The sequence below is a fragment of the Molossus molossus genome, unplaced genomic scaffold (genome assembly GCF_014108415.1).
Source record: "Molossus molossus isolate mMolMol1 unplaced genomic scaffold, mMolMol1.p scaffold_m16_p_15, whole genome shotgun sequence".
NCBI classification, from domain to species: domain Eukaryota; kingdom Metazoa; phylum Chordata; class Mammalia; order Chiroptera; family Molossidae; genus Molossus; species Molossus molossus.
This window is the reverse complement of record NW_023425350.1, coordinates 39,917,791-39,945,074: the sequence shown is the minus strand read 5'-3', so window position 1 is coordinate 39,945,074 and position 27,284 is coordinate 39,917,791. Positions and strand designations below refer to the sequence as shown.

The 27,284-nt window shown below is 39.0% G+C and overlaps 1 protein-coding gene across 5 annotated transcripts in view; it reads right to left on the bottom strand.

Moving 5' to 3' along the window:
- The window catches only part of CCDC85A (coiled-coil domain containing 85A), a 159,703-nt gene that overhangs the window by 21,397 nt on the left and 111,022 nt on the right, over positions 1 to 27,284 (bottom strand). For 3 of the 5 annotated variants that reach the window (XM_036262982.1, XM_036262977.1, XM_036262978.1), the window contains exon 3: positions 18,497 to 18,573. The exons of 1 other annotated variant lie outside the window; for it this stretch is intronic. In XM_036262982.1, the coding sequence (XP_036118875.1) occupies positions 18,497 to 18,573 (77 nt within the window). Of the gene's footprint in view, positions 1 to 18,496; positions 18,574 to 27,284 lie in introns of those variants that run through there. One more of the 5 variants, XM_036262980.1, reaches the window with a different exon arrangement.

Below are 27,284 nucleotides of genomic sequence, written 5' to 3'. Positions count from 1 at the left end.
GGTTTTTTTTTTTTTTTTTTTTTTTGGTCTTTATGTCATTTACTTCTGCTCTGATCTTTACCATTTCCTTTCTTCTACTTGCTGAAGGGTTTTCTTTTTGTTTGCTTTCTAGTTCTTTAAGTTGTAAGGTTAGATAGTCTATTAGAGATTTTTCTTGTTTCTTGAGGTAGGCCTGTAGTGCTATAAATTTCCCTCTCAGAACTGCTTTTGCTGCATCCCATAGATTTTGTGTTGTTGTGTGTTCATTTTCATTGGTTTCCAGGAACTTTTTAATTTCTTCTTTGATCTCCTCAGTAACCCATTTATTGTTTAATAACACACTATTTAGCCTCCATGTGTTCCAATGTCTTTGCATGTTCTTGTTGCAATTGATTTCTAGTTTCATGCCATTGTGATCTGAGAAGATGCTTGATATGATTTCAATCTTCTTGAACGTGTAGAGACTTGCTTTGTGTCCTAACATGTAGTCTATCTTTGAGAATATCCCATTTGCATTTGAGGAGAATGTGAATTCTGTAGTTTTGGGGTGTAATTCTCTGTAGATATCTATTAAATCCATTTGGTCTAGTGCTTCATTTAGAATCTCTGTTTCCTTGCTAATTTTTTGTCTAGAGGATCTATCCAGTAATGTCAGCAGGGTATTGAAGTCCCCTGCTATGATTGTATTGCTGTTGATTTCTCCTTTGAAGTCCTCCAGAAGATTTTTAATATATTTTGGTGCTCCTATATTGGGTGCATATATGTTTACCCAGGTTATATCTTCCTGTGGGATATATCCTTTTAATATTATGTAGTGGTCTTCTTTGTCTCTAGTTATGGCCTTCATTTTGAAATCTATTTTATCAGATATGAGTATTGCTACCCCAGCTTTTTTTTGCTTTTCATTTGATTGGAAGATTTTTTCCCATCCCTTTACTTTCAACCTATGTGAGTTTTGTTTTGAGGTGGGTCTCTTGTAAACAACATATAGATGAGTCATGCTTTCTTATCCAATCAGCTACTCTGTATCTTTTTATCAGAGCATTCAATCCATTTATATTTAAGGTGATTATTGATATGTACTTATTTATTGCCATTTTTCTTTAGTGTGGTTCTATTTTTCTTCCTATTTCTTCTACTAATCACAGCAGTCCTTTTAACATTTCTTGCAGTGCTGGTTTGGTGCTAATGTATTCCCTTAGCTTTTTTTTTTTTTGTCTGGGAAGCTCTTTATTTGACCTTCTATTTTGAATGATAGCCTTGCTTGGTAGAGTAGTCTTGGATTCACGTCCTTGTTTTTCATGACTTTGATTACCTCATGCCATTCCCTTCTGGCCTATAGTGTTTCTGTTGAGAAGTCAGCTGAGAGCCTTATGGGGGTTCCTCTGTAGGTAACCTGTTTCTTACCTCATGCTGCCTTTAGGATTCTCTCTTTGTCTTTAATTTTTGGCATTTTAATTACTATGTGTCTTAGTGTCGGCCTATTTGGGTTCTTCTTACTTGGGGCTCTCTGTGCTTCTTGAACTTGAATGCCTTCTTCCTTCACCAAGTTAGAAAAGTTTTCTGTCACTATTTCTTCAAATATATTCTCTAACCCTTGCTCATTTTCTTCTTCTTCGGGGATTCCTATGATGTGAATATTATTATGTTTTCAGTTGTCCCACAGTTCTCTTAAGCTATCTTCCTGTTTTTAATTTTTTTTTCCTTTTGGTTTTCTGATTGGTTGATTTTTCCTACCCTGTCTTCTAATTCACTGATCTGGTCCTCGGCTTCCTCTAGTCTGCTGTTTAATCCTTCCAATGTGTTCTTTATTTCTGCTATATCATTCTTCATTTCTTCTTGGTGGTTTTTAATTTCCAGTTGGTTGATTTTCAATATTTCTATGTCTTTACTCATGGTGCTCATGTCCTTACACATGCTGTTGAGCTTCCTCAAGACCATGGCTCTGAATTCTAGCTCTGTTAACTTGTTTAACTGTGTTTCATTTATCTCATCTTCGGTAGAGGTCTCTTGTTCTTTCATTTGGGATTTGTTTCTTTGTTTCACCATTTTGGTTATCTCAGTGGGTATTGGAGCCTGCCAAATTTTTCCTGTGGGTGTTGGTATTCCGCTGTTTTGGCTCCCTCTATTGGGTTTGGATGAGTGAGGGAGGACCCACGTTAAACACCACTGTCAAGTCTTATTTTTCTGGGTAGAGTTGCAAGCCCACGAAAGGTTCAGTTATCCTCTAGCTTTTTGCCTGGAGGCTATTAGTCATGATTACTTGAAGAGGCTTGGTTTTTCAGCTGAATGAAAAACTCCCTCAGGTGTTCAGAGTAAGGGAGTTTCCCGAGGGTGGGGTTGTTAATGAGCCTCAATTTGCATTTCAATGGCCCACAGGTTGGGGTTGAATCTCCGAGGGAGGGGCTGCCGCCTCTCCCCAGAGCCCTGGGAAGGAGTAAGATGGCCACAGTCCTGTGTGGCCACAACTCAGCAAAAGCTCTCAGCGCCCTCTCAATCCCGAGTGGCCCCACACAGTTCCAGTCCAGTCTGCCCTCCCTCTGCTGGAGCCCAAGGTGAGAGGCTGTGGCTATTTTAGCCTCTGTCCCGGTTTTGCACTGTGAAGCCACTTGGGAGTTTAACCCTGTGGGCGTTGCTCACAGCTAAGGCTGCTGCTGTCCATGGGCTCCCGAGCCCCCTCTCACACCTCTGCAATCCTGCCAGAACTGAGTCAGTGTCCCTGGTTATATGGTCCTTGCAAGCTGCTTTTCTGTTGCTTTTTCCCAACGATTTATCTTTATTTTAACTCTAATTCCAGTTTAGTCCTGGGAGATAGTCTATGTAGCTTCCATTCACTCTGCCGCCATTTTGGAATTCCCTAAATACAATTCTTTTATCAAGAGAGTAGTATATTTCCTGTTCTTTTTTCTCTTTGGGTTGGAGTTTCAGCGAGACTTTTCTGGATCCCATTCTTTTCTTGTCCCATACTAGTGAGATCCATGATGTCTCTCTCTTAACTCTGGTTCCTGTTCCTTCATATTCATATTCTCTCTCTCATTCTTAAATAGGTGTCTAGAAAACTTGCTTCACTCATGGTCCTGCTGATGAAGAAGCCAGGATCATGTGAACTTTACTTTTCATTATTTAATAGATAATTACCTTGACCACTCACCTTATGTGAACAGCTGACAAGACTTTTTTCATAGCTCAGTTTTAAGCCCTATCACATTCTGCAGTAATATTACATGTCATGGAGCTCCTCAAGGTTATGGCACTTAACCTATTATTTCTGTAATCATGATGACTAGCACCCCTTCTGCACACAGCAGCATAGCTGTTGCTCAGTAAACTTAACAGATTATCAAAATCAGTGTGTGAGTCTGGGAGTTTTCCTCTATCTCAAAAACAGTTGTGTAAATGCTTTACTTGTGTGCCTATGTACTTGGTAATTAGTAGGTTCTCAACTATCTATCAGGTAACTAAAGCACACTTCTTGAGTGCTAAAATGGCCTGAAATAAGTGAAACTGACATTTTGGTGATGATCCATATTTGGCAAGTCTATACAATTTAAACACAGACTAAATTCCCACCATGTTTTTTTTTTCTCTTTTATTAGTCAGTTACTATTATTCTAGCAAAATAAATCTATCCTGAAAATCCTGAATTACTTCCATTTCTTTATAAAGCTACAGTGAAGCTTAAATATGTTAAAACGGTAAGTGAAATGATCACTAGGGATGGCAGCAAACCAAAAGCAGAAACAGACTTGTTCACTGGGGTATCCAAAGTATATGCTGATTCCCATCAAACTCATTATGTGATGGCAAACATCAAGTGGCTGAAATAAAAATTTATCAACAAAAGGGATATTAAACCTCAACTTCATTAAGTGTAGGCCAATCTATAAGTATCCAGGTGTTATCAGCTAAGGAAACCAGAAGGCAATATTTACTCATTTATTATGCCAAATAATGGCTATGATGGAGGTCTGTGAAGTCACAGTAGAGGTGGTACAGAGCTTCAATTCAGAGAACCTGGATTTTAGACAGTTGTCTTGTTTAGGGGAAAAGTTCTGAGGGACATAAGCCTAGAACCTGAGGAACAAGAGGAGCAGAACAAGTTGACATGAGAGGCAGGAGTCAGATTACAGAGACCCTTCTGCACCCTATGAAGGCTTTGAAATTATTTCTATACTGAGGCTGTGACAAGACTTGATTTGTGTTTTATAGATCACTTTAGTAATGGGGAGAGTAATTTGGATGGGACAAGACTAGCTGGGATGAAGTCCAATTAGGATATTAACAAAGAAGTTCAAGTGAAAAATGATTACTCATTGCCTACACTAGACAATAGCAGAAGAAATGAAAAGAATATTGATGGATTAAAAGACAGGACCCTAGGAGCCCTAATGTTTATCTGACTGTAGGCAGGGAGGTTGAAAGAGGAATCCAGAATGACTCCCAGCTTTCTGGCTGGGTACCAGCTAAATGGTCATGCTATTAACCAGGACAGGAAGTGCTGGAAAAGTAATATATCTAACTCTTTCATCAGATTTAAAAATCAAGATCAAAGAGGTAATTGACAATTTATGAAGTCCCAAATCATCTTTCTCACAGATACCCATACAAAGGGTTTCTTCTGACATGTAAAATAAGAGTTTGCAAAATATTTAAATTGTAATGATTGTAACGTCATGCCATGATGAAAATATCATCTGATCAAACAATATAATATTCTTGGAAGGAAAGTAATTTCAAAATATCTGTGACTACAGGTAAAACGTGAAGCTATATATCTCCAAGAAAAAATATATATATACATAGATTAGCCTTTTCACAAGAATTACAGAGGGCCAACCCCAAGAAGAAAAGAATTAATATCCTGAAAGGGCTAAGACAGCAAAGAACAACAATGAAGTCCTGGTTTAAAAAAAAAAAAACAGCTGTTAAACAATAGGTAGGAAATGTGGACAATTAGATTTACTCACATGCTGCCTCTAGTAATGAGTTTATGTGCTTAATTCTTGTCTTTTATTAACTATACAACTCCCAGTGAGGAACACTGAAATTTGAAGGATGATATAGCTAAACAGCTAAAGAATCAGGTTGACTTTCAGTAATAAAAGTTTACCACATATCTGAATACTTTTAGGTCTTGGGCTTATGAAAAAAAGGGGGTTGAGGGGGATCGAAGTAGGACAGAGAAGACGCAGAACTTGCCAGTGCAGACACACAGAAATCATGCTAATAAACACTGCATTCGGACTGCAGAGCAGAGCTGGTTAATGCTTGTGTTACAGGTCACAGCACTCCCTCAGAGCCCGTGGAAGACATGCATAGAGCGAGCGCCCTGGAAACTAAACACCTATTTAAGATGAATACTTGTCAAGTTGACTATGAAATGCTACCTGGTGAGGTGGTGTTTGCTGCCCTGGCTTTAGCAAAAAGAAGGGTCTTCAGTTTCATCAAGGAGTCTTCTAGAACACAAAGCTCCGGCATGAAAGAGGAAGGTGGAGATAAGAGAGAGATGGACAGAGAGGCAGAGGCAGCTTCACACAAGGCAGCCACCTCTCTAGGAGAGGTGTTGATAATGCAGATAAGTACAGCAGCTTGTCAGACTGCACTTCCGCCCAGGCCGTTTGTTGGGAGCTCTACCTTGGAGCGTTCACAAGGATCCTGTGCTGAAAGGTTCACAAAAACACCCCTGGCCAAAATGATCTGGGCAGTGTAGCTTCTGCATGTGTGGTAGCAAGAAAATCACTCAGAGCACACAGGAAGCATCGTGGAAGCCTGAGCTGTTTTCACAAACAACCCTAACTAGGAAGGAAGAAGTGGTTTAAAAATAGGTCTCTTTGCACCCTACTTCCTAACATAAGTAATTTATGATGGAAAACAAGATTTTGGGATTCAAACGTATATATGCTCATTTAAGTAAATAATGTTCACAAAGGTAAGTCTAGGGCCCACTAGAGAGTTAAAACAAAGTATAATATAAAACAATGTTGCAGAATTAATACAGAAAATAAATTCGAAAATCATCCATAAAATCTGGGAGAGTAAAAATGTTAAGAGGGCTTCTCCTTTCCGTTTGCACGCCTTCCCACAAACCTCTTCTTTATCAACACTCTCACAGGAAGTCCTAATTCAGCCCCTTAGCCATTTATTCTTCCAAAGTTTTATCTCCAACCCTGAACTCTGCCCCGAGTTCCAGATGTATCTAACTCTGTATGTGACATCTCCTGGGAGACGTCCAACATCTCCAGTACAACATCTCCAATAAAGCCCAAAACAAAGCTTTATTCCGCTGCACCTTCTAACTAACCTGTGCCTCCCAGCTTCCTCATCTCCATAAAGTGCACCACCAATCATAAAGTTGCTTACATCAAAAGCCAAGGAGTGACCCTTGATTCTTTCTAGAGTCACCACACTGAACCACCCCGGGCTGCCATTCATTGCAGTCTACGTGAACAGTTCCTCCAGGGTTTGTCGGTGCCCAATTTCCGAAGCCATATGGGGTCTCTTCCCCTTATGTTCTATGTCCAGTCTGTCACAGAGCACTCTCAGCTCTACTTCAAAACATACTGGGGGTCCAGTCCCTCTGCTCATCTTCTCCACCCTACCACTAGGTCCAGCAGCCAGCAGCCCTTAGACTCCCAGACTGGCTCCGAATGTCCCCATGTCCATCCCTCACACTGCCTCTGTCTACTCCACCCAACACTGACAGTGACCTTTGACAATGTTAATAGATGATATCGCAACCTTGCCCAATTCCTCCCATGGCTTTCCATCAATTCAGACCCAAATCCGAATACATGTACTTGGTCATCCTCCTATGACCTAAAGAAATCCCATTCTGTATTTGTTTAGGGTTGTTTTGGTTATACTTAAAAAAAAAGCATCTAATGATAAAACTTTTTCATTTCAAATAGCAAGATCACTACTTTTGTCTAGCCTAGACTCCGGGGATAAAAGATAGCTTAATAACTGAAATTTAAAATAGTTTTACCTAATCACTCTATGCAAACTTTGATCACAGCTAATGCCACAAACCATGTCGGCCTGGTTAAAAATTTTTATTTTCCTGAACTTTCTGGGTGAAGAACTTAAGAGTAATAAAAGGGCCAACATTCTGAGTGCGTTACCCAAGCAAAGGACCTGGCTAAACTTAAAAATGCACAGCTAAATTTTTCTGAAAAGTTGACTAAGACATTTTGAAAAGTGACATCGTAAAGTTTTAGGAAAGACAAATTTTTTAAAGGGACTTTTTAAAAATTAGAGTTTTTGCAATAGTATCATCCTGGAAAACAACTAGGTTAACCAGTGAAAATATATAAATAAATAAAAAAGAAAGAAAGAAAGAAAGACTGGTTAAAAATTGCATTTAAAAAATTTTTTTAAGTAACAAGTATTTTGCCTACTGAAGAGGAAAATGACCCAGAGAATAATGAGCTCCCTAAGCTACTCATTGCCTGACCCCCAGCAAACCACTTGTCCTCAGTGCTAAAATGGAGAGGTTTATCAATTAGCTTCATGTGGCAGCAGTGAAGGGTGACTAATAAACTTGATTGGAAGGCCCTCTGAAAGCATCAATTGCTATCTAGAGGCTTGATAGCTGCCAGGTTGCTATCAGTCACCATCTAAGCACTGTGCATACACTTGGCCCTTCTTTTTTTTTTTTATCCTCACCCGAGGACATTTTTGCATTTTTTGTTCAGACAGAGCGGGAGGGAGAGAGAGGAAGAGAGAGAGAGAGAGAGAAACATCGATGTGAAGGGACACATCGAGTGGTTGCCCACTTGGCCCTTCTTAAGCTCTCTTCCACCCCTTGGCTCCTGATATCAGTCAGTCCTAATGACAAAGACAAAAAGACAAGTGAGGATCCTTCTCACCTCTCTACAGTCTCATCTGACCCCAGGAAACGTGCCCGGCACAGGATCTAGCCTTTGTTCTCAGAGCACCTTGCAGATGAGGCGTTTCCTGTCCTTCCTTTCCACTCATACACCATGATTAGAAACCACATATTTGACAAATATCAGAAGAATGGTTACACGTAAGTCCTGAAAAACAGAATTCACTTCATTCTTACCAGTAATCTCCCGATTTCTCATTCTTTCACGAAATGCCCTCGTTTGAGAGAAAAGAGTGATTGATTTCTGACCTCTGCCTACGCCAGAAATGGTTTTCCTCATTCCCTGATAAACATGGATTTAGAATTTCACTTGTCTTTGAAGGACTATATAGAAATGTACCTTCTTCCCAAGCCGCCAGCCATGTGGTGTCTATTTTAGAGACAAGCCTGCCCATGTTATCTAACCAGCCATCCCTCTGAGACACGCAAGACAGCCAGGACACAAAAGCAATAGAATCAATCACTCACTAGAGTACAGCTTCAGTAACATACCTATGCATTTCAGAAAAGTGCAAAGTTCCTACCTGACAGTACCACAACTGTCCTTCCTGTATGAGAGGACTTGCCTTCTCAAGTCACAAGCAAGCATCTGCACCTCAAACAAATGTTCACCCCAAAGCTAAGTAGTTTCTTAGGAAAAAATACCTTTGCCTTTTGCTCAGTGACTCCTCTGGTTCAATCACAGCTCAAAACCTAGATACTGAAAACTTAGGGCAGGCTTGGGGATGATAGAAAAAGGAACTTAAACCAATAAAAAAGTAAAGAATACTTATTGAAAAAGTATTTGTGAATAATAAATTCTTTGTATAAAAATGAAAATGTATGTAACTATGAGAGACCCCAGTTTAAAAAAAAAAAAAAAAGCAATATTAAGAGATCACCCACATAATTGACAAATTATCCTAGTGTGGAGTAGGGGCCAGCAAACTACTTGCAGAGTTAAATCCAGCCCCTTTCACCTGCTGTGTAAATAAAGTTGTATTAGAACACAGCCACACACTTAGATATCCTATGTGGCTGTTTTCAGCTGTTCTGCTGCTACAGTTGCTGACATGAAAATCTGCAACACATCATATGGTTCACAAGTTGGAAAATATTTACTATCTGGCCTTTTACTAAAAATGTGCCAGACCCTGGTAGAGAGAATGAGAAGGTCACTGCAGACTGCTATAGTCTGGGAAGATTCTGGAGAAGGAGGCAAGCAGCTTAAAAATAAGCGATAAGTAGACAAATATTCTTTCCTATGTAATCATTTATCTAGGGGCTTGAAACGTCCTTAAGACTGATAAAAGGGTGAGTTCCTCCCATGCTGAGAAAATCCTTAGAATGATGAAATCTCTCAGTGAATAGAAAAACAGATGGACTAGAAATTAAACTGACTTTCTTGGTGAATTCCAAATTCAGAACCAAAAGGTACCATGCCAGAGGTTTGTTTTGGATGGTGGTGGTGTCTTCAGAGCTGTCTTGCTTCTAGAGAAACACACTTGCCACATGACAGGTTTCAGGGGAAAAAATTTGCTAAACCAGCGATAACAGAAGCTAGATATAAACCTTGCTTCTGCCCATTAGTGAACATTCTCTCACCTACAAAACAGAGATAATCACAGGGGCCCAATGGGCAGGACCTCAGCTGGTACTGAGGTTGCAGTCAGTGCTTGTGACAAAAACAAGCGTCCACTCCATCATTTAAAAGAAAGAAGAGCATGTAAAAATAAAAGAATTGGACACTATCGTTTTCATGACCTACAGTGTCTCTCCTTGCACCCTAAAGACTTAGACTCTGAACACTTAAAACAAGTACAACTGATGCCTTCGAACAAAATTAACATAAAAATACATCTAAAATAAAAAGCATAATTTCAGAAGGCACAAAGTATTAAAAATCAGTGTGATAACATCAAACATTTTCTACTAGTTTAAAAAGACCAATTAAAGTCTTATTTATTCCTAAAGGCCTATTTATTCCTTATTAAAATTACTATGGCATCAATGTATAGCCCTGAGAAACCATCCAGAACAGAGATGTCTTTTCACATTCTCATGACTGAGTGGGAAGACCTTTGTCGATATCAAGACCATGAGCAGGGTACTTCATTTCATTTTAAATGAAAACCACTGGAGGAGCAGCTGCCCTTACCTGATCTCAGGCCCATTTCCACCTCGTTCTCAAATGCCAAAGGCTCAGTATAACTGGTTTCCTTAACCAAGAAAATCCTCTTTAAAAAGAAAAAAGAAATGACCAACAGCCACACGCGCCATCTTCCTCGCAAGTGACTATTTGGAAGGTCCAGTCTGAAACAGACCTCTCCAAGGTCCTTTTAAGTTGGCAAAGAACCTGAGCTGCCATCACCAACTATCTTACCATTTGCAGAACTTACTGACAAAAGAATGTGAGATTTGTAGGTGAGGGAACCACGTAGGAAATAGGAGTAAGGTAGGAACGGAATGGAAGGTGAATGAGGCTGGTCCCAAACAAAATATCCAAATTCAAAATGCAAAGTTGCTCAAGCCCCCTTTGTCTAAAACTCTCTGTCAGAAAGATGTCATCCAAATTCTAACTGTAGCTTCTGGTAACTTTTGGCACTCAACAGAAGCTTGGCACCCGGGAGGATAAAGACCCATCATTTATACCCAATTATTTGTGATCAAATTTACTGGAACTGAAATTTGTTTCTGAGTGTGCATTTTATGCTTTGCTTTTCTGTGATTTCTGTATTTGTGGATATTAAATTTCCTAGCATATAAAAATGTAAATAAAAAATCTCCCTTTTCGCTATCATGACACACCCGCCTTGGGTGTCAAAACAGCTGATATATCTTGGCTATCAAAAAGCCTCGTTTCTCGGAGCCAGCTTTTATATAAGTCCAGGATGGCTCCCATCTGGTCCTGGGTTTATTATTTGTTATCTGTCAAACATTAGAACTTCTGCCTCACATGTTGTTCTGTCGCAAGTGAGAAGCATTTTAGGTGAAGAAAAGATAGTACCAAATCCCTTTATTTGCTATCCTACATTTCAGTCAGACTGACATTTCTTCTGTGATCCTTACATTTCTATATTCAATCTTTTTTCTAATATAAATGCTAAGAGCAAGAACTAGATCAGCAATTTTCAACTTTTCGTGTCATGGCACACAAACTAGTTACTAAAATTCTATAGCACACCAAAAAAATATATATATTTGCCGATCTGACAAAAAATAGGTTTAACTTTGATTGATTTACAAAAATAATAGTAACAGTAATTAACTACCCTTTTTGCTCCAAAGTAACTTTTAAAAAAATCAGGTGCCTATACATGTATATAAGGTTTTCTGGTACCAACAATTAACCAATCAGACACAAGATTATTATGTGACGCAACCAGTAAGATGCAACTCTATTGTATGACCTATATATTTATGGTTCAAGACAGGGCATTCACACTGGATAGTTATTATTGTGTTGGCTGTTGTCATTTTTTTATTTGACAGTCTTAAGGAAAAGAGGTCAGTACCCCTGACTAAACAGCTATTGCATGTTTTAAAAATTCATGCAGCACACCGGGTGAAAATCACTGAGCTAAATGAATAAAACTACTGAAATAATAATTGAAGTGTTTTAAGTAAATTAGCTGCCTCATTATTTTTCTCTTTTAAAAAAATGATAGTCCTGGCCAGCCAGTATGGCTCGACCCATGCTCCAAGAGGTTGCCGGTTCAATTCCTGGTCAGGGCATATGCCCAGGTGTGGGCCCAATCCCCGCGGGGGGGGGGGGGGGTGCAGGAGGTGGCCAATCCACGTTCTCTCTCATCAATGTTTCTATTTATCTCTCCCTCTCCCTCCCTCTCTCTCTCTAAAACCAATAAAGAAAATATATAAAAATAAATAAATAAATGATAGCTCAAAAGTGTCTTCTACTCTATTAATCTCTGCTATGGAAGTTTCAGAAATCTCAAAGAAGATAAAAACTCTGAAAGAGGGCTTGTTATCATTTGCATGCTTCGACTGAGAACTCCTGAAATCACAAATATCTGAGATACTGAGAAGTTTGAGGACAAGAAGTTCTCCCAGAGGAAAGACTTAGACCAGGTAAATACACCTTTATCAAGGATAATGGAGAACTTTCAAAATGGAAGAACAATCTTTGAAAGTGACTGTCTTTACTAATAGTAACCTTTCCTTCCCACCTCTATTTCTGGCCTTAACACTAGAACCCACGTCAACACAGCATCTAAGGAAAGACAGGCCAGTCCACTTCTTGCCGGCTGTTATTTCAGATGCTTTTGTCTACAGCATGAATCCAGTAGATCAGATACCCTTTGAAAAAAGTCTTCTTTTCTGGACATTGTTCCTTCTGTGTATCACAAGTAAAGCAGACTCCGCTGGATACGCAGGCACTGTTCTGTTATTCTCTGTCTAGTCACACTGCCGACACTAATGTAAGCTATCTCCTGCCTCTTCTCTCGCAGTAATTTATTTTGGCTTATCTCCGAATGGAATTACTAAAAAATATATTACATTTTAAAGTAAAATGAATAGCGGTAAGTTAGTTTTCTACCATGTCCTATACTGTTATTCTCTCATAATTTAAAAACTTTTCTCTCTGAAATGTCGTGTCTCCATTTATTATATGAAATCCTTTGAAATATTTTGACGTGATTTTAAAAAAATGTTTACATTAGTTTGTGTATTCAGGAGAAAATATCCTAAGCTCAGTTGACCTTTATGATTTGTACCAACTTTTAAAAGGCACTTCTTTCTCAAATAATAACACCGAGTAAATAACACTGTATTTTTTTTTTTTTTTAAGTAATGAGACTTCATAATTGGAGGCTGTCTCTGAAACACTGTGTTTACGAACTAGGTAGAAAGTTCAGCGCCAGGATGCGTGGAGGAGACCACAGAGACCGTGGTGGAGCGAGGGGTACCCTGTTCCCTGAGCAATGTCGCTATTCCACCCCCCTCAGCCTTCGCTACATTCTCTGTCTGTCCCTCAGTAAAGACACCTCATTCTAGGACCTGGTAACTTTGCGTGGGTACAAGACAGGAACCCAAGCTTCCATTCATCCTTGGGCTCAGAATGTTCAAGGCTAGAAAGACCCACACTTACCAATAAAGCAACAGAGGACTTTGCACCTGAGCAAAGGGAAAGCCGTAAGGAGGTATCACACTCATTTTATTTTTAAAAGGTATATTGATAAGGAAAACTAGTGCCTTTATGTTCATTACACGTAATTATATATAATGAATACAAATAAACCTTTGGAAGATGCATATTATCTCTCAAAATATACAAAAGCTAACGCTGCTGAGACTAGGATGTGAGCTCCACTGTATATTTGATGTGATATGAGTCTCAAGGATATATGCCCACGACTATGAGATTTAAATAAATTTAATAGCTATCTGATGAAATTTCATTAACCTTAGAACCCAATGAGGTAGAGAAACCCACAATGACATAAATCAGCACCTGTCAATACAAGACTAAGTATGTATAAAGTTGTCATTTTAAGGAATTTTATATCAAAATAAAAAGGGGCACCCCTATTTGTATGGACATCACATATAAACAGACTATCTCTGGACAAAGTGCCTTACAGAACTGAGAACTTCCCTTCACCTGGGACAGCTCTCTCCTCCAGTCAAGACACACCAGCCGCAGAGGTCAGAGGTGTCTTCCTGGCCTGGCAGCTAATTAGACCAACACCTAGTTCTCCGATCTCCATGCAGTGTCTATACTAGCATTTCCACAGTGCCTCCTTTAACCACTTAATTACCAACAGAGTCCAAAGTCACTGCTACGTCTCAGCTTTCTCAAATGACAGTTATATTTTGCACACAATGACAGCATCTTAAATATAATTTAGTTAAGTCTCAAATCACTTAGAAATTTATTTAAACTGTCTTTTTTGTCAAAGAATATAATTCTTTGTCTATATTACATTGATTATCTAGCATATATTTATATTTAGGCGATATAAATACTGCTTATATTACATTTATATTTGTCTACTTACTATTGAGAGGATATAGGTAACTACCCATTATCAAGAGGCAGATCTTTATGTGTTATAAGCATCGTCACTTTACTCAGGCTACAGCAAAGAAAGAAACCAGAAGTCCTTTCAAATGAAAAATGCCTGAACGCCCTGGAAGGAAAGGTCTGAACGAGAATGAAGACGAGACAGCACGGTTCATACGCCTCTTTAGCTACCTGGGCCACAAGGGCAGTGACCTCCCGCACGGAGTGGAGATGTGTGCTCAGGAAGCCCAGCATCTTAAGGAGCTTCAGCCAGGCCCAGGCTTCATCATGTCCTGCTTTTATGATAGCTATATTTCAGGAGAATTTAAATTTAATTAATTTAACTCCAAAATCAAACACTCCCCAAGATTTTCCACGTTTCCTTACTCTATTAGAAAAGGAAAGACTGTTTCATCTTTAACTACTTTTCTAACTTTTGACTTTACTTCGGGTGTTTTTAAAAAGCAAAAGGAGCGTAGAAAACCATTTCAACAAGGTAACACCCATTTTTCTTATAGTTTCATCTCAAATGTTTCCCAAACATTCCTCCATATATTGCTTCTCATTCATACATCTGTGATTCTAGTTGATAAAACTCAACGTTGAGAGAGTCCCATCATTTTCTTGTGTGTGAGACAAATTCTGCCAAGGACAGGTAACAGAAATGCTATTTTTATGGCCACTACTACCAAAAAATATGTTTTTTGATGTGCCCTAGTGATAGAATTACTAACATACCAGTGTAGATATAAAAAGGCAACTGTGTTAAGTATGACCTATCGGTACCATAGTCCCTAATAAGTGAGTAGTTTTAAATTTTTCTATGCATTTATATTTCACCTATTTTCTCTCATTGGAATGAAGATGTCTTGTCATGTATCAGAGATTCTCCCACAAGAACCCTCCAGCAAGAAGGGAATCCCAGACGATGTCGTAAATCTCCTCACTATGGGAGCCTTCCACGTTACCTTAGATATTTTTCCTATGCATTTTACTCTTTGATAGACTTTAGCTTTTGCCCTCAATCCAGTCTCCATTGATTTAAGTCCTTCCGCATGACTTTTCCTCCATAAATTTGTTTTCCCTATCTATTTGTCTCTTTTATTCCACTACACCCACACCACCCATGTGGCTCCCATCTGTCCTCTGAACACTGTATTAAACTATACCTAAAAGCTGTGTGTTTTCTTTTCTTTAACTATATTAATCATGGTGATTTAGAGAAAATAGTAATTCACAAACACTATTCCTCTGGTGGAGTCCATTTTTCCCCAAACATGACTCAAGCAGCAACCAACCCTTAATGGGATTAACTTTTTTCCTCCTGTTGGTGGCATCCCTAACGTACTCAGGCTGTGCAACATAGAGTTCCTATCCATGAAAAATAACTTTTTTTGGCATATGTTACTCCTCAGGAATACCAGAACAGTAATGTCCATGAAAATAAGAACACCACCACTTGCTTTAAGCATCCTGGAAAGTATTACCCTGTGCCTACTTTTTTAAAAAAAATATGTTTTTATTGATTTTTAGGGAGCGAGAGAAATATTGGATTGGCTGCCTCCTGCACCCACCCCAGTGGGGATCGAGCCCACAACCCGAGCACGTGCCCTGACAGGGAATCAAACCGGTGACCTCTTGGTGCATGGGACGATGCTCAACCATTGAGCCACACCAGCCAGGCTGTTTGTGCTATAGTTACTGATACTTTTTAGGGCAATTCAAGCCCTATAAAAGTCACATATTTATGAGCCCATGAGACAAAAATGACTTGCAAAAAAATAGTCAGAAAAATGTGAGGAGAAAGAGAAATAATCATAAGTATCTCCACAGCAAAAAGAAAAAGCACACAAGGGAAACCCACGTGTCAGAGGGAATCCGGCCCCTCTGCCCAGGGTGGGAGAGGGAGCCTTGCAGAGGCGACTCCGGACCGGCTGTTGCCACGGAGGTGAGCAGCTCGATTTCTTTAGTGGCTGGGCCCCTCCGCACTCCGGCAACCTGACAGGTTCTTTCCCTTTGTTCAGAAAGGGCTTTGGAAAGGCCCTGCCCCTTTCCCAGGGCACTGAAAGACGGCAGTGAGGCCACAATGTCACCAAATGACATGAGTGGGAGGGTTTTCATTCCCATCCTAAAATTAGACTCTTATTTGTGTGCTAGCACAACGGAAATAGAAACACTCGCGACGGGGCCACCAGTGCTGCTCCGACTTGCCGTGCTCTCAAACCCGCTCTCTAACCCACGCAGCTGGGCGCGCCCAGGACCCGGGGCAGGCAGGCAGGGCACCTTCCTGATTCTGGAAACCTCTAAACTCGCTCCCAAGAGGAGGGTGGTTTGCTTTGGAGAGGCTGTTTGGGGCACAAAGGAGGCTCCCAGTGCTTTTCAAACAGAGGCTGGTGCCAGAGCACTGGATGAAGAGAGCAGATTTCCCAGTAGGACTTTTAACAAATGTACTAAATTGACTTTGGCATCTCAGCAAACTGCTTATTAATGATGCAAAATCCAAACTTAACATAGAATAGGTAAGAATAGTTCTAAAAAATAGTTTTTACTTCACTGTTATGTCTGAATAGTGACTGATGTCTTCAAAGGGCAGTATTCTCTCTAATGAAACCTTAGCTGTAAATGAAGACATTACTAACAAATACAGAAATTTAACAGAAATAGAGCGATTATATGCTTTACATATTTATAGCATATTTCAAAAAATGGATTTTCTTTGCATTAAAGAACTTTGGACCCCATAAATTGCTGTTTAATTCTAAAACATTTTCCCATTTTATCATCTCTGAAATCAACAACATTCTGACGAAATGATTGACATCTTTTTTCTTTCTTAATGGTACCTATAATGGGCATCTCACAAGAGTAACACTTTAGATTCTATAAAATATAATCTTTCCTAACCATTTTTTGTGGAGAAAAAAATAAAACAATCTTCTTTAATAGAAAACAGCAATGTATTTAAAAACATATGCCTGAACACTTTATAACTTGAAAAGTTTTTTAATCTCTTCTACTCTTAACTATCTAAGTACTATGTATTTAAATACAAACACATATCAAGTATAGTTGAAGACTCTTCTGATTTCCCTTCAAGACCTCTAACGCTCACTTTTGCAGATTTTTGAAACTCAATTTTATAATCAGTCTCACATTTGTAGTTCCTTTTCCTCAACAAGATAGCACACATGCTCGCATTTCATTGCTGATGTGAGCCCCAGTTCCCACTCAAAGGAAAACTAAGCGGCATCTTTTTTTCTCTTTCTTTTCATTTGCATTCCCAGCTGCCTCTGAGATGGTAGAACCATATATGATGTTCACAATCAACTATATTTTTTAGTTTGGGGAACAGAGAAGTTTTCATCAAGGGTCCTAGCATAGTCATACTGTGAATCCAATATAAAAGGAAAATGGCAAAAAAAAATTTTGGAAATAAAAAGTATAGAAGAGCAAAGAAAAAAAATCTACATAGTACTTTATTTCATGATACAAATAAGCCCTCCTAGCATCATGAGTTTTAACATATGTGTAGTTTGAGAAGGGAAATGAGTAGATTCATTTCATTTCGTCTCATGATTTCTAGCCAGATGGGTGGCCAGTGGAAGAAAGAGAAAGGCATTCTTACATGCAGTACTCGACAGCCCACATCAGCATTAATGAGCAAAAGTCATTTAAAAATAAAACCGAATTTTAAAAGACCTAAAACGTCTTTCCAAAGCATATTAGCACTAATGTTTCTATATCTCCTCCTGTGTTATAACTAGTCTTTGTATTTTCATTTAAACTACTGTTTACTAGCTATTTCAGTTTTAATTTTTCCTTCATCACGTATGAAATAGAAACAATCACCAAAATGTGGAAAGAACATTAGCAATTAAATGCTTAATAACCTCATTTTTATAAAATATTAAAATACATGACTATCTACATGTCTGTAAAGGAAAGCAACCTAGAATCCGTAGACTAGTTCAACTCCTCAACAGGACATTTCCTAAGAACCACCACCTCAAAGGACCAACATCATTTCACCAAGATATCAGCCCACGGAAATAATTTTATAAGGAAAATATATGACAAGGCATTAAATCCCAGACAAAGTGCACTTTACATTCACCAGGGGAAAAAAACGAAGCCCCAAGTAAAAACTGTCAATTACTGTCATCACTTTGTTGCAATTAAAGATCCAATTATATCACAAAGAACTTCAGGATGTACTAATTTAATTAAAGTATGAAATCTTCAAAATAAGCTTTCCCTACCTCATAAATTAGCAACATTTTTATTTAAATACAAGTCCCTTCTCTATATTCACCAACTACATGCATAATGTATATGAGCGGTATTATCAAAGTACTTTCTACTTCTCTTCATTTTTCTCTTTACTTCTTCCTTCCAGAATTATTTTACGTGCTTATTTCAGACATCTGCATCCTTTATTATCACACTTAAGAGTCTGGATAATATGATGGCCATTATGGAAAGTAATCACACTCCACACTGATGAATGGCTATTTACAAAATGGTTTGTATCATTTAGAGAAAATGTAATTGAGATTTTAAATTCCAAATAAAATGCTACAACTCAAATGACACTGACTAGCTATGAGCTTCTGGAAGTCACCCACCTGGGGCAGCATGCGATTCTCTTCCTCCAGCTGTCTTACTCTTGCCTCCAGCTGCCTAACATAGGACAAGGTTGATTCTAAAATTGAAAAGAAAGAACTCACATTATACACACAGGTCTTGTTTGGTGCACTGTCAGGATATTTCTGGCTTGATTGATTCAAATCAGGTAGTGACGACTAAGTCTGTTATCTTAAAAAAAAGAAAAAAGAAAAAACAAGATTTCTCCCCAGAAAAACAATAACAAAAGCTATTGAAACTACAAGCAGTTTGAACAACGGTACAGTGGTGAAGAGAAATAGAGAAATTGGTAGGTGTTGAGATTGCAGGCTTTTGCGCACAGGTAGCTCTCAGAACAGGAGACATCCTGAAGACAGCTATTTCCTCTTTCCTACTTACTCTGTGCATTTTGAGCTTTCAGTGAGCTATCCCACACGTTAGACTTTTTTTTTTTTTGTAATGTTCATTGTAACCAAAATAAATTACCAGGTCATATTAAAAATAGAAAAACAATGTAATATCTAGCTCCCTCCATTTTAAGCGTTAGGACCAACATTTTCTTCTTGTCACAAATCTACAGGTAGTAAGACTGTGACCCAGAGAATGGCTAGGAAAGGGCTAAATAGTTAGTTGGGCTGCATTTTGACTTTCATTTTGGCTGTGTGTGACAGAGACCCCAGTCTCCCCCAAATCTCCAGGTTAACCAGGGCAGACGTGAAAATGATTCTCGTTTGAATTTCTTCACAAGCTCAGGTGTGCACTGAAAGTGCAGGGTCGGCGTCGTGCTTAGTTTCTGTTCCCTGATGAAATGCCTGAAGTCCACGGCTTTACATCAGGAAAGGGGTTTCATTCTGAGGGACCATCTGACAGTAGTTATTTTTCATTAAAGTGAAAATATTCAAGCACATCACATGACCACATAGCTGCCATTCGTTAGCCAAGAACCAACATTTCGGGTACAGTGAAATGTACATAACAAGAGAATCCAGAGGATATTTCCAGAGTTAGTATTGAAGCAGCAGATCCGCCTCTATGCATTTAAAAGAAGTGTTTGGAGCCCCTTAACCATCTCAACTTGGGATGACTACTGATGCAAATTAATACCTTGATCTGAAATTCATCATGGAAACAATAATTTTTATACGGAAATTGATGATATGACCACAATTCTGTATTTGTGACCTTCAAATCAACATTTTATTTTCTTAAAATATATAAGGACCTCCAGTCCTTAATTCATAAATGTAGCACCTAATCTCATCCCTGACCAATTTACAACAGCCTGTTTGCACAAATGTTTGCAGAAAGACCTTATTGCTAACATGAATATAACCACCCACTGATCTCACACCAATGGAGAAGGCAGCCTTGAGTGTTCCTCATACAAGATAGAAACACAAGGTGCAGGAAACTGAAGACATTTGCTAGAAATATACTCTCATTTTTTAGATCAATGAAATGTTGAGCTTTATGGATTCTTCCAAATGGAAACAGAAAGTATAGGGCATAAATGAATAACAAACTTATTGATTTCATGAATCTTCTTTACTCTAGCAAATGAATAAGTAATTTGCGCATCAAAACATGAATGTAGATTGCCTGATTTACAGTTTTGCATGTCCCACTTTCTAGTTTAGAAAAACAGCCACTTGAAAAGCACCATCCAAGTGAAAACTTTTCCAGAAACATTCTATTTAAACCGTGAACTAACATATTTATTTTCTCCTTTGTTCACAATTTACACTTTATCTTTATTGTCCCTATACTACACTATCCCTGGGTCTGGACTCAGCAGCTGAAATGACTCCATATACATTCAGGTGACATTTGTAAAATGCCTCTAAATGGATTTTAATTCAGTAACTTGATCTCAGTCACTTTATTTCTCCTTTTTTTAACCTTTGCAGTTTACGTATTTGATGTGATGCTTTCACTAAGTAAGTTTCTACTTATATTTCTAGTTATGTCAGTACCGAAAAAAGGGGGTGGGGGATAAATTCCTGAATTTGGAAAACATTCTCTTCTCCAACTTTTGATGTCAAATTACAGTAGATGAAGTGCAAACGTTTGTTTCAAAGCATTCACTACAAATACAGGCAAGTAGAGGAAAAGCTAGGGCATATTTTAGATGGGAAAAATAATGGGGGAAAATAGCTTCATGGTGAAGACAAGCTAAGGAGAGTTCTGAGTTCATTATCCAACACATATTTATGGTGGCACAGATTTTTGTCAGGCACTGCTCTAGAGTTGGGATGGAAAGATGACCAGTCATTGCAAGTTTTAGGTTTCGCAGAGCACAAATTCCATTTAAGGACTATATGTCCATATGCTGTGTTTCAGAAGGCTCTGTTGTTCCAGGCTCAGGCTCTGTTGCAATTATTACTCAACAATGAAGAGACAGAACAAATGAGAAAACTTTTGCGGGCAGGAGAAGAACAGAAAGACAGTAGCTGATCTGCATACATAAATAAGAGAACTCACGCTGTCAGTTGTTGACTTCATCAAGAAACTGATTATATAATCCTTTAACGGGAGTGGAGTAGGCAAACATTTTTCTAAAATACACTGTTAGGTGATCACTGATCTCAAAGACCCTTTATGAAAAGCCACTGGGGAAATCTCCCCAAAAGTTACTTTATTTTTCTTTCCACTCGGGGAAACCTACGGGCATCTACACATTAGAAAAGCAAGCTTAAGCAAATAATACCAATGTAAAAATCCAACCACATTCTCAAGATGTTCTTTGGGTAAATCTTGTGCATATTTTCAGAGCAGAAATAATTTCTCTCCATATATCTTTCTTTGAACCTACATGTAAAAGTCCACACCACTTCTTGCAATAAAACAAATGTAAGAAAAAGTCATAAGAATTACACTAAATTCACTTATTCTAAATGATTTCAATTTTAAAACTGAAATGCACCTTAGAGATTTCCTAATCTAACCGGTCCTCCATCCCCTGACTCCTTTGGTAAATGAGAGAATAACGCCCAGAAGGCAGTGAACTTGGCCCAACATTTGGGATCAGTCAAATATATTCAAAAGATTTTATTTCATTGCTGGAGCATCACAGTGATTTCCATCTTGGATCTTCTAACCATTAATATATCAAGCTTCTTACAGAGATAGTTAAATTCTAAGTTCTCCCTTTTTCTTCCTGATTTTAGATATTCTGGATGGATATTCACCTTTACAAGAGCTTGATATTTTCCTTAGATAAATATCCTGGATTCGATTTCCCTTCAATTACTCAAAATGCATTCGATCATACAAAGTAGCTCCCTCAGCTAGTTAGAAAATACGCTGATGAGCCCTGGCCAGTTTTGCTCAGTAGTTAGAGCATTGGCCTGCAGACCAAAAGGTCACAGGTTCAATTCCCGGTCAAGGGCACATGCCTGGGTTGCAGGTTTGATCCCCGACCCTGATCAGGGTCGTCCTTGGAGCAATCAGTCAATGTGTGTCTCTCACATTGATGTCTCGCTCTCTCCCTCCCCTTCTTCCACTCTACCTAAAAATTGATGGAAAAATATCCTCAGGTAAGAATTAACAAAAAGAAAGAAAATACTCTGATGAAAATATTAAACCTTCTTATTTGCTCTTGGTTTTAATGCAATGTTTCTCTCCATAGGCTAACACCCACCCTTAAAATCACCCGTGAAGGACTCTGATTGTTGTACATAAAAGGTTTACTGTTGGTAGTTGCAACTGTCTATGGTTTGTCAAACTTCTGAGTGGTCTTGATTAGATGAAGTGTTGTTGCCAAAATTTCAGGGCAGAAAATAAAATCCGGTAATGGTCCATTCCAAGATAAATTACAGCATGTGAAAGGGTGTACAGAACAATCATCTGGAGACTACAGCAGTCAGGGGCTTATAGATATAAGCTTCTCTGGGGCTAAGTGTCTGTCCCCCTTGGCCAGAAAGAGTTCAATGGCACTGACTTCAAATCTAGAGGTAATCTCTTCAATAAACCCCAAACTCTAGAGACACCAATGGTTTTAGTCCCAAATTCATCCCACCATCCACAGGCTTTTCCACATTCCTAAGGAAATTACTTCAGAATTATATTTCAAAAATTATTACTGTTCCAACTAAAAGTGTTTCTCTTCCTTCCTCAGGCAAGCAAAGATTAGCCTCCTACTTCAAATTTATATTAACTCCAGAAGTATAAGTGATTACATTTCTCTCTATAATTTGATACTCATTTTTTAAAATTCTTGCTGGGATCAGCACTTTCCGATTTGCCTGGACATTAACTCAAGGCTGCTTTATTGACAGAAGTGAGTCAGGTACTGCTCCTGTCTATTGTCTGTGAAGTTAACACTACTTACCTTAAACCATTCTTTCCATGCTTATCCTGAAAGAAATATGAGGTGGTTATTTTCTATGCTGTTCCTCCCACATAAAAACCTATTCATGGCTATTCATTGGCTTCAACTTCTCTTAGCTCTGGGTGTCTGCCCACACCTTCCCAGCCAAATACTCGATCCACTCTGCCCAATCCAATACTTCTTATTCTTCTATGCATTTTTATAAAAAATAGCTTTCTAATCATCAGAATATCCAAAGAGTGAAAAATACGATAATGTACATCATGTTAATGGAGTTGTTCAGAGAAAGATCAATGCGATCCTGCCAAGATTTCTACCTGTGTATGCTATCGGGCTGGTCCCTTTAACTCCGAAATTCAATAATTCTACAATTTTCAATTATTCCCACTCCATGGATTTCTTTTGGTTTTCCTTCTTCTCATTTGCTGATACATCATATATTGATTCACTTTGATTTATCTTTACTTCTTTTCATATCTTCACTTTAACACATACTTGATTTACTTTGACATCAAGACTTCTTCACTCAGTAGTGATTACCTGCTGTGTGCTAGATGCTGTTCTAGATACTGGGGATACAGCAGCCAGCAAGCTCTGCGCATTGATGGAGGTCCCCTCAGTGAGGAAGACAGACAACAAAAAGCCAACAGGATATTCTGTGAAGGCGATATATGCAATAAAGACAACCATACAGAGAGATGTGAGGACGTACAGCTACATTAGGGAGCATGGGCTGGGAAGAGCTCTCTGAGGACTTAGATCTGAAAATAGGCCAACTATGCCAAGGTGTTGGAGAGGAGAGGTCCAGGCAGAAGGACAGGTGAGTGCTCAGAAATCCAGTCAAGGAGGGGCAAGTGACAGCAGCTGGAGGCAGGGATGTCTGCCCATCTTACTCTACTGCTTAAAATTTTAAAACCTTGTGCTCTTTTTGGTGGTTTACACTTAGACCTAGACTTAGACTCCTGGACTATTTGTTTTTCCTCATGACAAAAACCGTGGCCTGTGTTTGGCGGCTCTCCCACACACACTCCACTTCCCACCCATTGGAAATTCTGTTCACCCTAGCTCCAAAATATCCCGAGAATCCAACCTCACAGTAGTCTCCTAACAGGTGTCCCTGCTTCCATTCTTGCCTCCACACCCAAGTCTATTTTCATTCAAAGTCTATTTCCGATCCACATCAGCCAGGGTGTTCTTCCTAAACACTAAGTGTGAACATCATTCTCCATGCAGAACTCTGCAGTAACTCACCATTTTGTACCACATAAGAGCCAAAGTCCTTAAAAAGTACAGCAGAGCCCGCATGAGCTGGCCACCTGGTACTTCTCCCATTTCATGACATCACACCCTCTGCTCCAGCCACGCAGCCTACTTTCAGTTCCTGAACACCCAGATATGGTCCAGCTTCCTGGAATGTTCTTCCCCCAAATAGCTGCTTAGCTAACTTCCTCACCTCCTACAAGTCTGTTCAAATCTCAGCTTCTCAATGAGACTCACAAGTCTACCTCATTGAATCCTGCAACCTGCCCCCATCTCCAACTCATACTCATGGTTCTCCGTTGGCCTGTTGTACATCTTTTCTTCAAAATACTCAATTACTTTACATCGTATAAATTAACTTGTTCATAAGTTATGTTTATTGTAGAAGATGTCTCACCCCATCAGGTATAAACTCCACAAGGAGTTGTGTTGAGTGTTGTACCCCACATGCCTGAAACAGTGTCTGGCACAGGAGAAAATTTAATGAATGAGTCAACCAATAAAACAGTTATGTAGACAGCACCCTGAAAATTATTTCAGAGTACAGGTCTTTTCAATCACTCCAGGTAAGACAGATTTGTTTTTAAATGGAGCCTAACCTCAATTCTGTTGTCCCATTTGAAAAACATTCTTTGGAACATTAAACTTGGAATGAAAACGTTAGGGAGGTCCTCAAATTACGTCAGATCTAACCATTGGTAGGTCATTTCAATAAGAACTCTGAAAAGTGCTTTCACCAGGCTGCAAAAAAAAATGTGTGTGTGTGTGTGTGTGTGTGTGTGTGTGTGGTTGGGAGGGAAAGAGAGGGAGAAGAAGGGTGTAGAAGGGAGTATAGAAAGACAAAAACAGTTTTAGGAGATGTGCAAAATATGGACTGTTTCTACCACTAATATCGGACTCTAATATAACAGCTGTTCAGCTGGATATCTGCTTAATAAGGTTTCCTTTTAACTATAATAGCTATTGGAAGGAATACAAATTTCGCCCGGACACTTTCTTCCCAGCCACTCCCTGCAAGGGGTGTACGCGCCAGGAGAAAGCGCAGCTGCGCAGCACTGAGCGGGTGTCGCCCGGCCCGAGTGAGGCCGTGGCCGTCAGAGACGCACCCGAGAAGGGCAGTGGGCCCTGGTCCACCTCTCTTCTTTGTGAAGAGAAAAAAGAACCTGACATCTCAAAGGGAAAAGAAAAACAGAGCAATGTGCTATCCTGTTTATTAAAATTAAACCTAATTAACTAAATCTAGTTAATCTAATTAAAATTAGAATAAAGGCTGGAAATACTGGATCATTTTTCAAGAAGGCCTGGACAGAAAAAACCGTGAGTGCTATTCTCCTAGCCATACAAGTGCTATATTTTTTAAAGCACTCCAGATTGTTTCATTTATTATTTTCTAGAAGAGTAAACAGTTAAATGGATATCAAAATCCAATGATTTTCATATAAATAAATTAAGAAATCAGGAAAAAAAAAACACAGGATCTGTGTCCTAACTTTTTCTTCACCATAAGTATGTTTGAGTCTCACCTCTTTTCAAATGAAAGTGTTTTTAACATGGAAGAAAAATGCATTCTGTTGTACGTTTGCTATCATCCACCTGTAACCAGTCTTGGGAACTGGCGCCATTTCTAAGAGAGAGACTCCATGTGGCAAGGCCTTGCCTTGAACTCTTCCCTGAGCTGTCCCATGACCAGCACAGTGCCAGGAGCTACAAGGTGTTCAATAACTTATTGTCGAAGGAATGAATGAACGAATGTGTCCATCACTCTGGCCCCAAATTCTTTGGCTGCTACTTGGGAGTTCTGTGCTCCCAGGACAGTCGGAAGCAGTTAACTCCAAGTGCAGTCAGACTTCCACCTGGAAAACACACAACAAGGCATCTGAGATGAGGTCGGGCCTAGAGGAACTCTTTGTGCCCTAAAATTGCCTTCACTTTAACTATTTCCTTTGAAAGCATCAGCCCTGCAAAGGAGGTACTAGGTAAATAGCAATAAATTGGACTGAAGAACTGGGAACTGTGTGGAAAATATTTCAAACCCTACAGAGCTGTTTCGCATGCGTACCATTTTAACAGCTATTTAGAGTTAAAATGTGTCTGTCCACCGTGACATTGCTGCTGCTGTCTTTTCCCAGAGAAAATAACTGCCTTTTCCAATGCCAGAGGATAAAAATTGATGTCATTTTAATACGTGTAACAATTTTCTTAAATGTATGTGGCCCCTTGTAAGTGCATCTGTCTGTATTGTCAACGAATGCACAAGGAAGTAAATCTGTAAAAACAAGTTTTCAAGGGATACTAAACCTATAAAAATGTCTTTTCTTTTAGAATATTTTGCATTTTTATGTATATTGAGATGTTTTTTTAAATTCTATATATAGTTGTTTTTTATTGTCATACATTTCCGCAAAATAAAAGTTTTATCCAATTATACAAGTCATCATTGGTGTAGACTCCATCAATTGGGAATTCATAGAAATGCCATTGAATTTAGCCTATCGATACTGTCCACACTACTACGAGACAAGAGTTGGCAAAACAAACTCGCAGTGTAACAGTTAAGAAAGAGTTCCCTTACATAAGAAAGGCAATGTTTTCACAGTGTCTTAGCATTACATATCTGCACATAAAGTAACATGGATAGATAATGTAGGAATCTAGTTAGTTAAGATAAACAAAATGGAAAGACTGTACACTTTCAAACTTTTTTGTACATTCGCAACGTTGGTATGTTTTTCAATACGTACTTTGTAATCACAGTCACTTAACATATATTTATATTGAGCACTTACTATGTGCAAGACACTCCATTGAAAACAAACGAAAGGGGCTCCTCCACTCAAGGAAAATGCTAGTAAGGAAGACATACAGACAGACGTGCATACACAGACACATAAATGAGTACACAGTTTCCCTGAACGCCCCTACCACTTTAGCTTGGATGTAGATGATCAGAGAAGATCTGGGGCATCAAATGGAAACCTGAACATAAAGACCTGGAATGAGCTTTCCAAAGAATAAGCATAGAATTTGCAAAGTCCCCGAGATGAGAATGAGCCCGAGGCACTACCAGAACCAGAGAAGCCTGCAAGGGCCAAAGAGAGGTGAACAGAGTGAGGGGGAAGGCGATCAAGTTGGAGCAGCTGAGTGACATGACCCACGGTGTCAGTGGGCCAGTGGAAGGAGCCAGGATTTTGTACGATTTG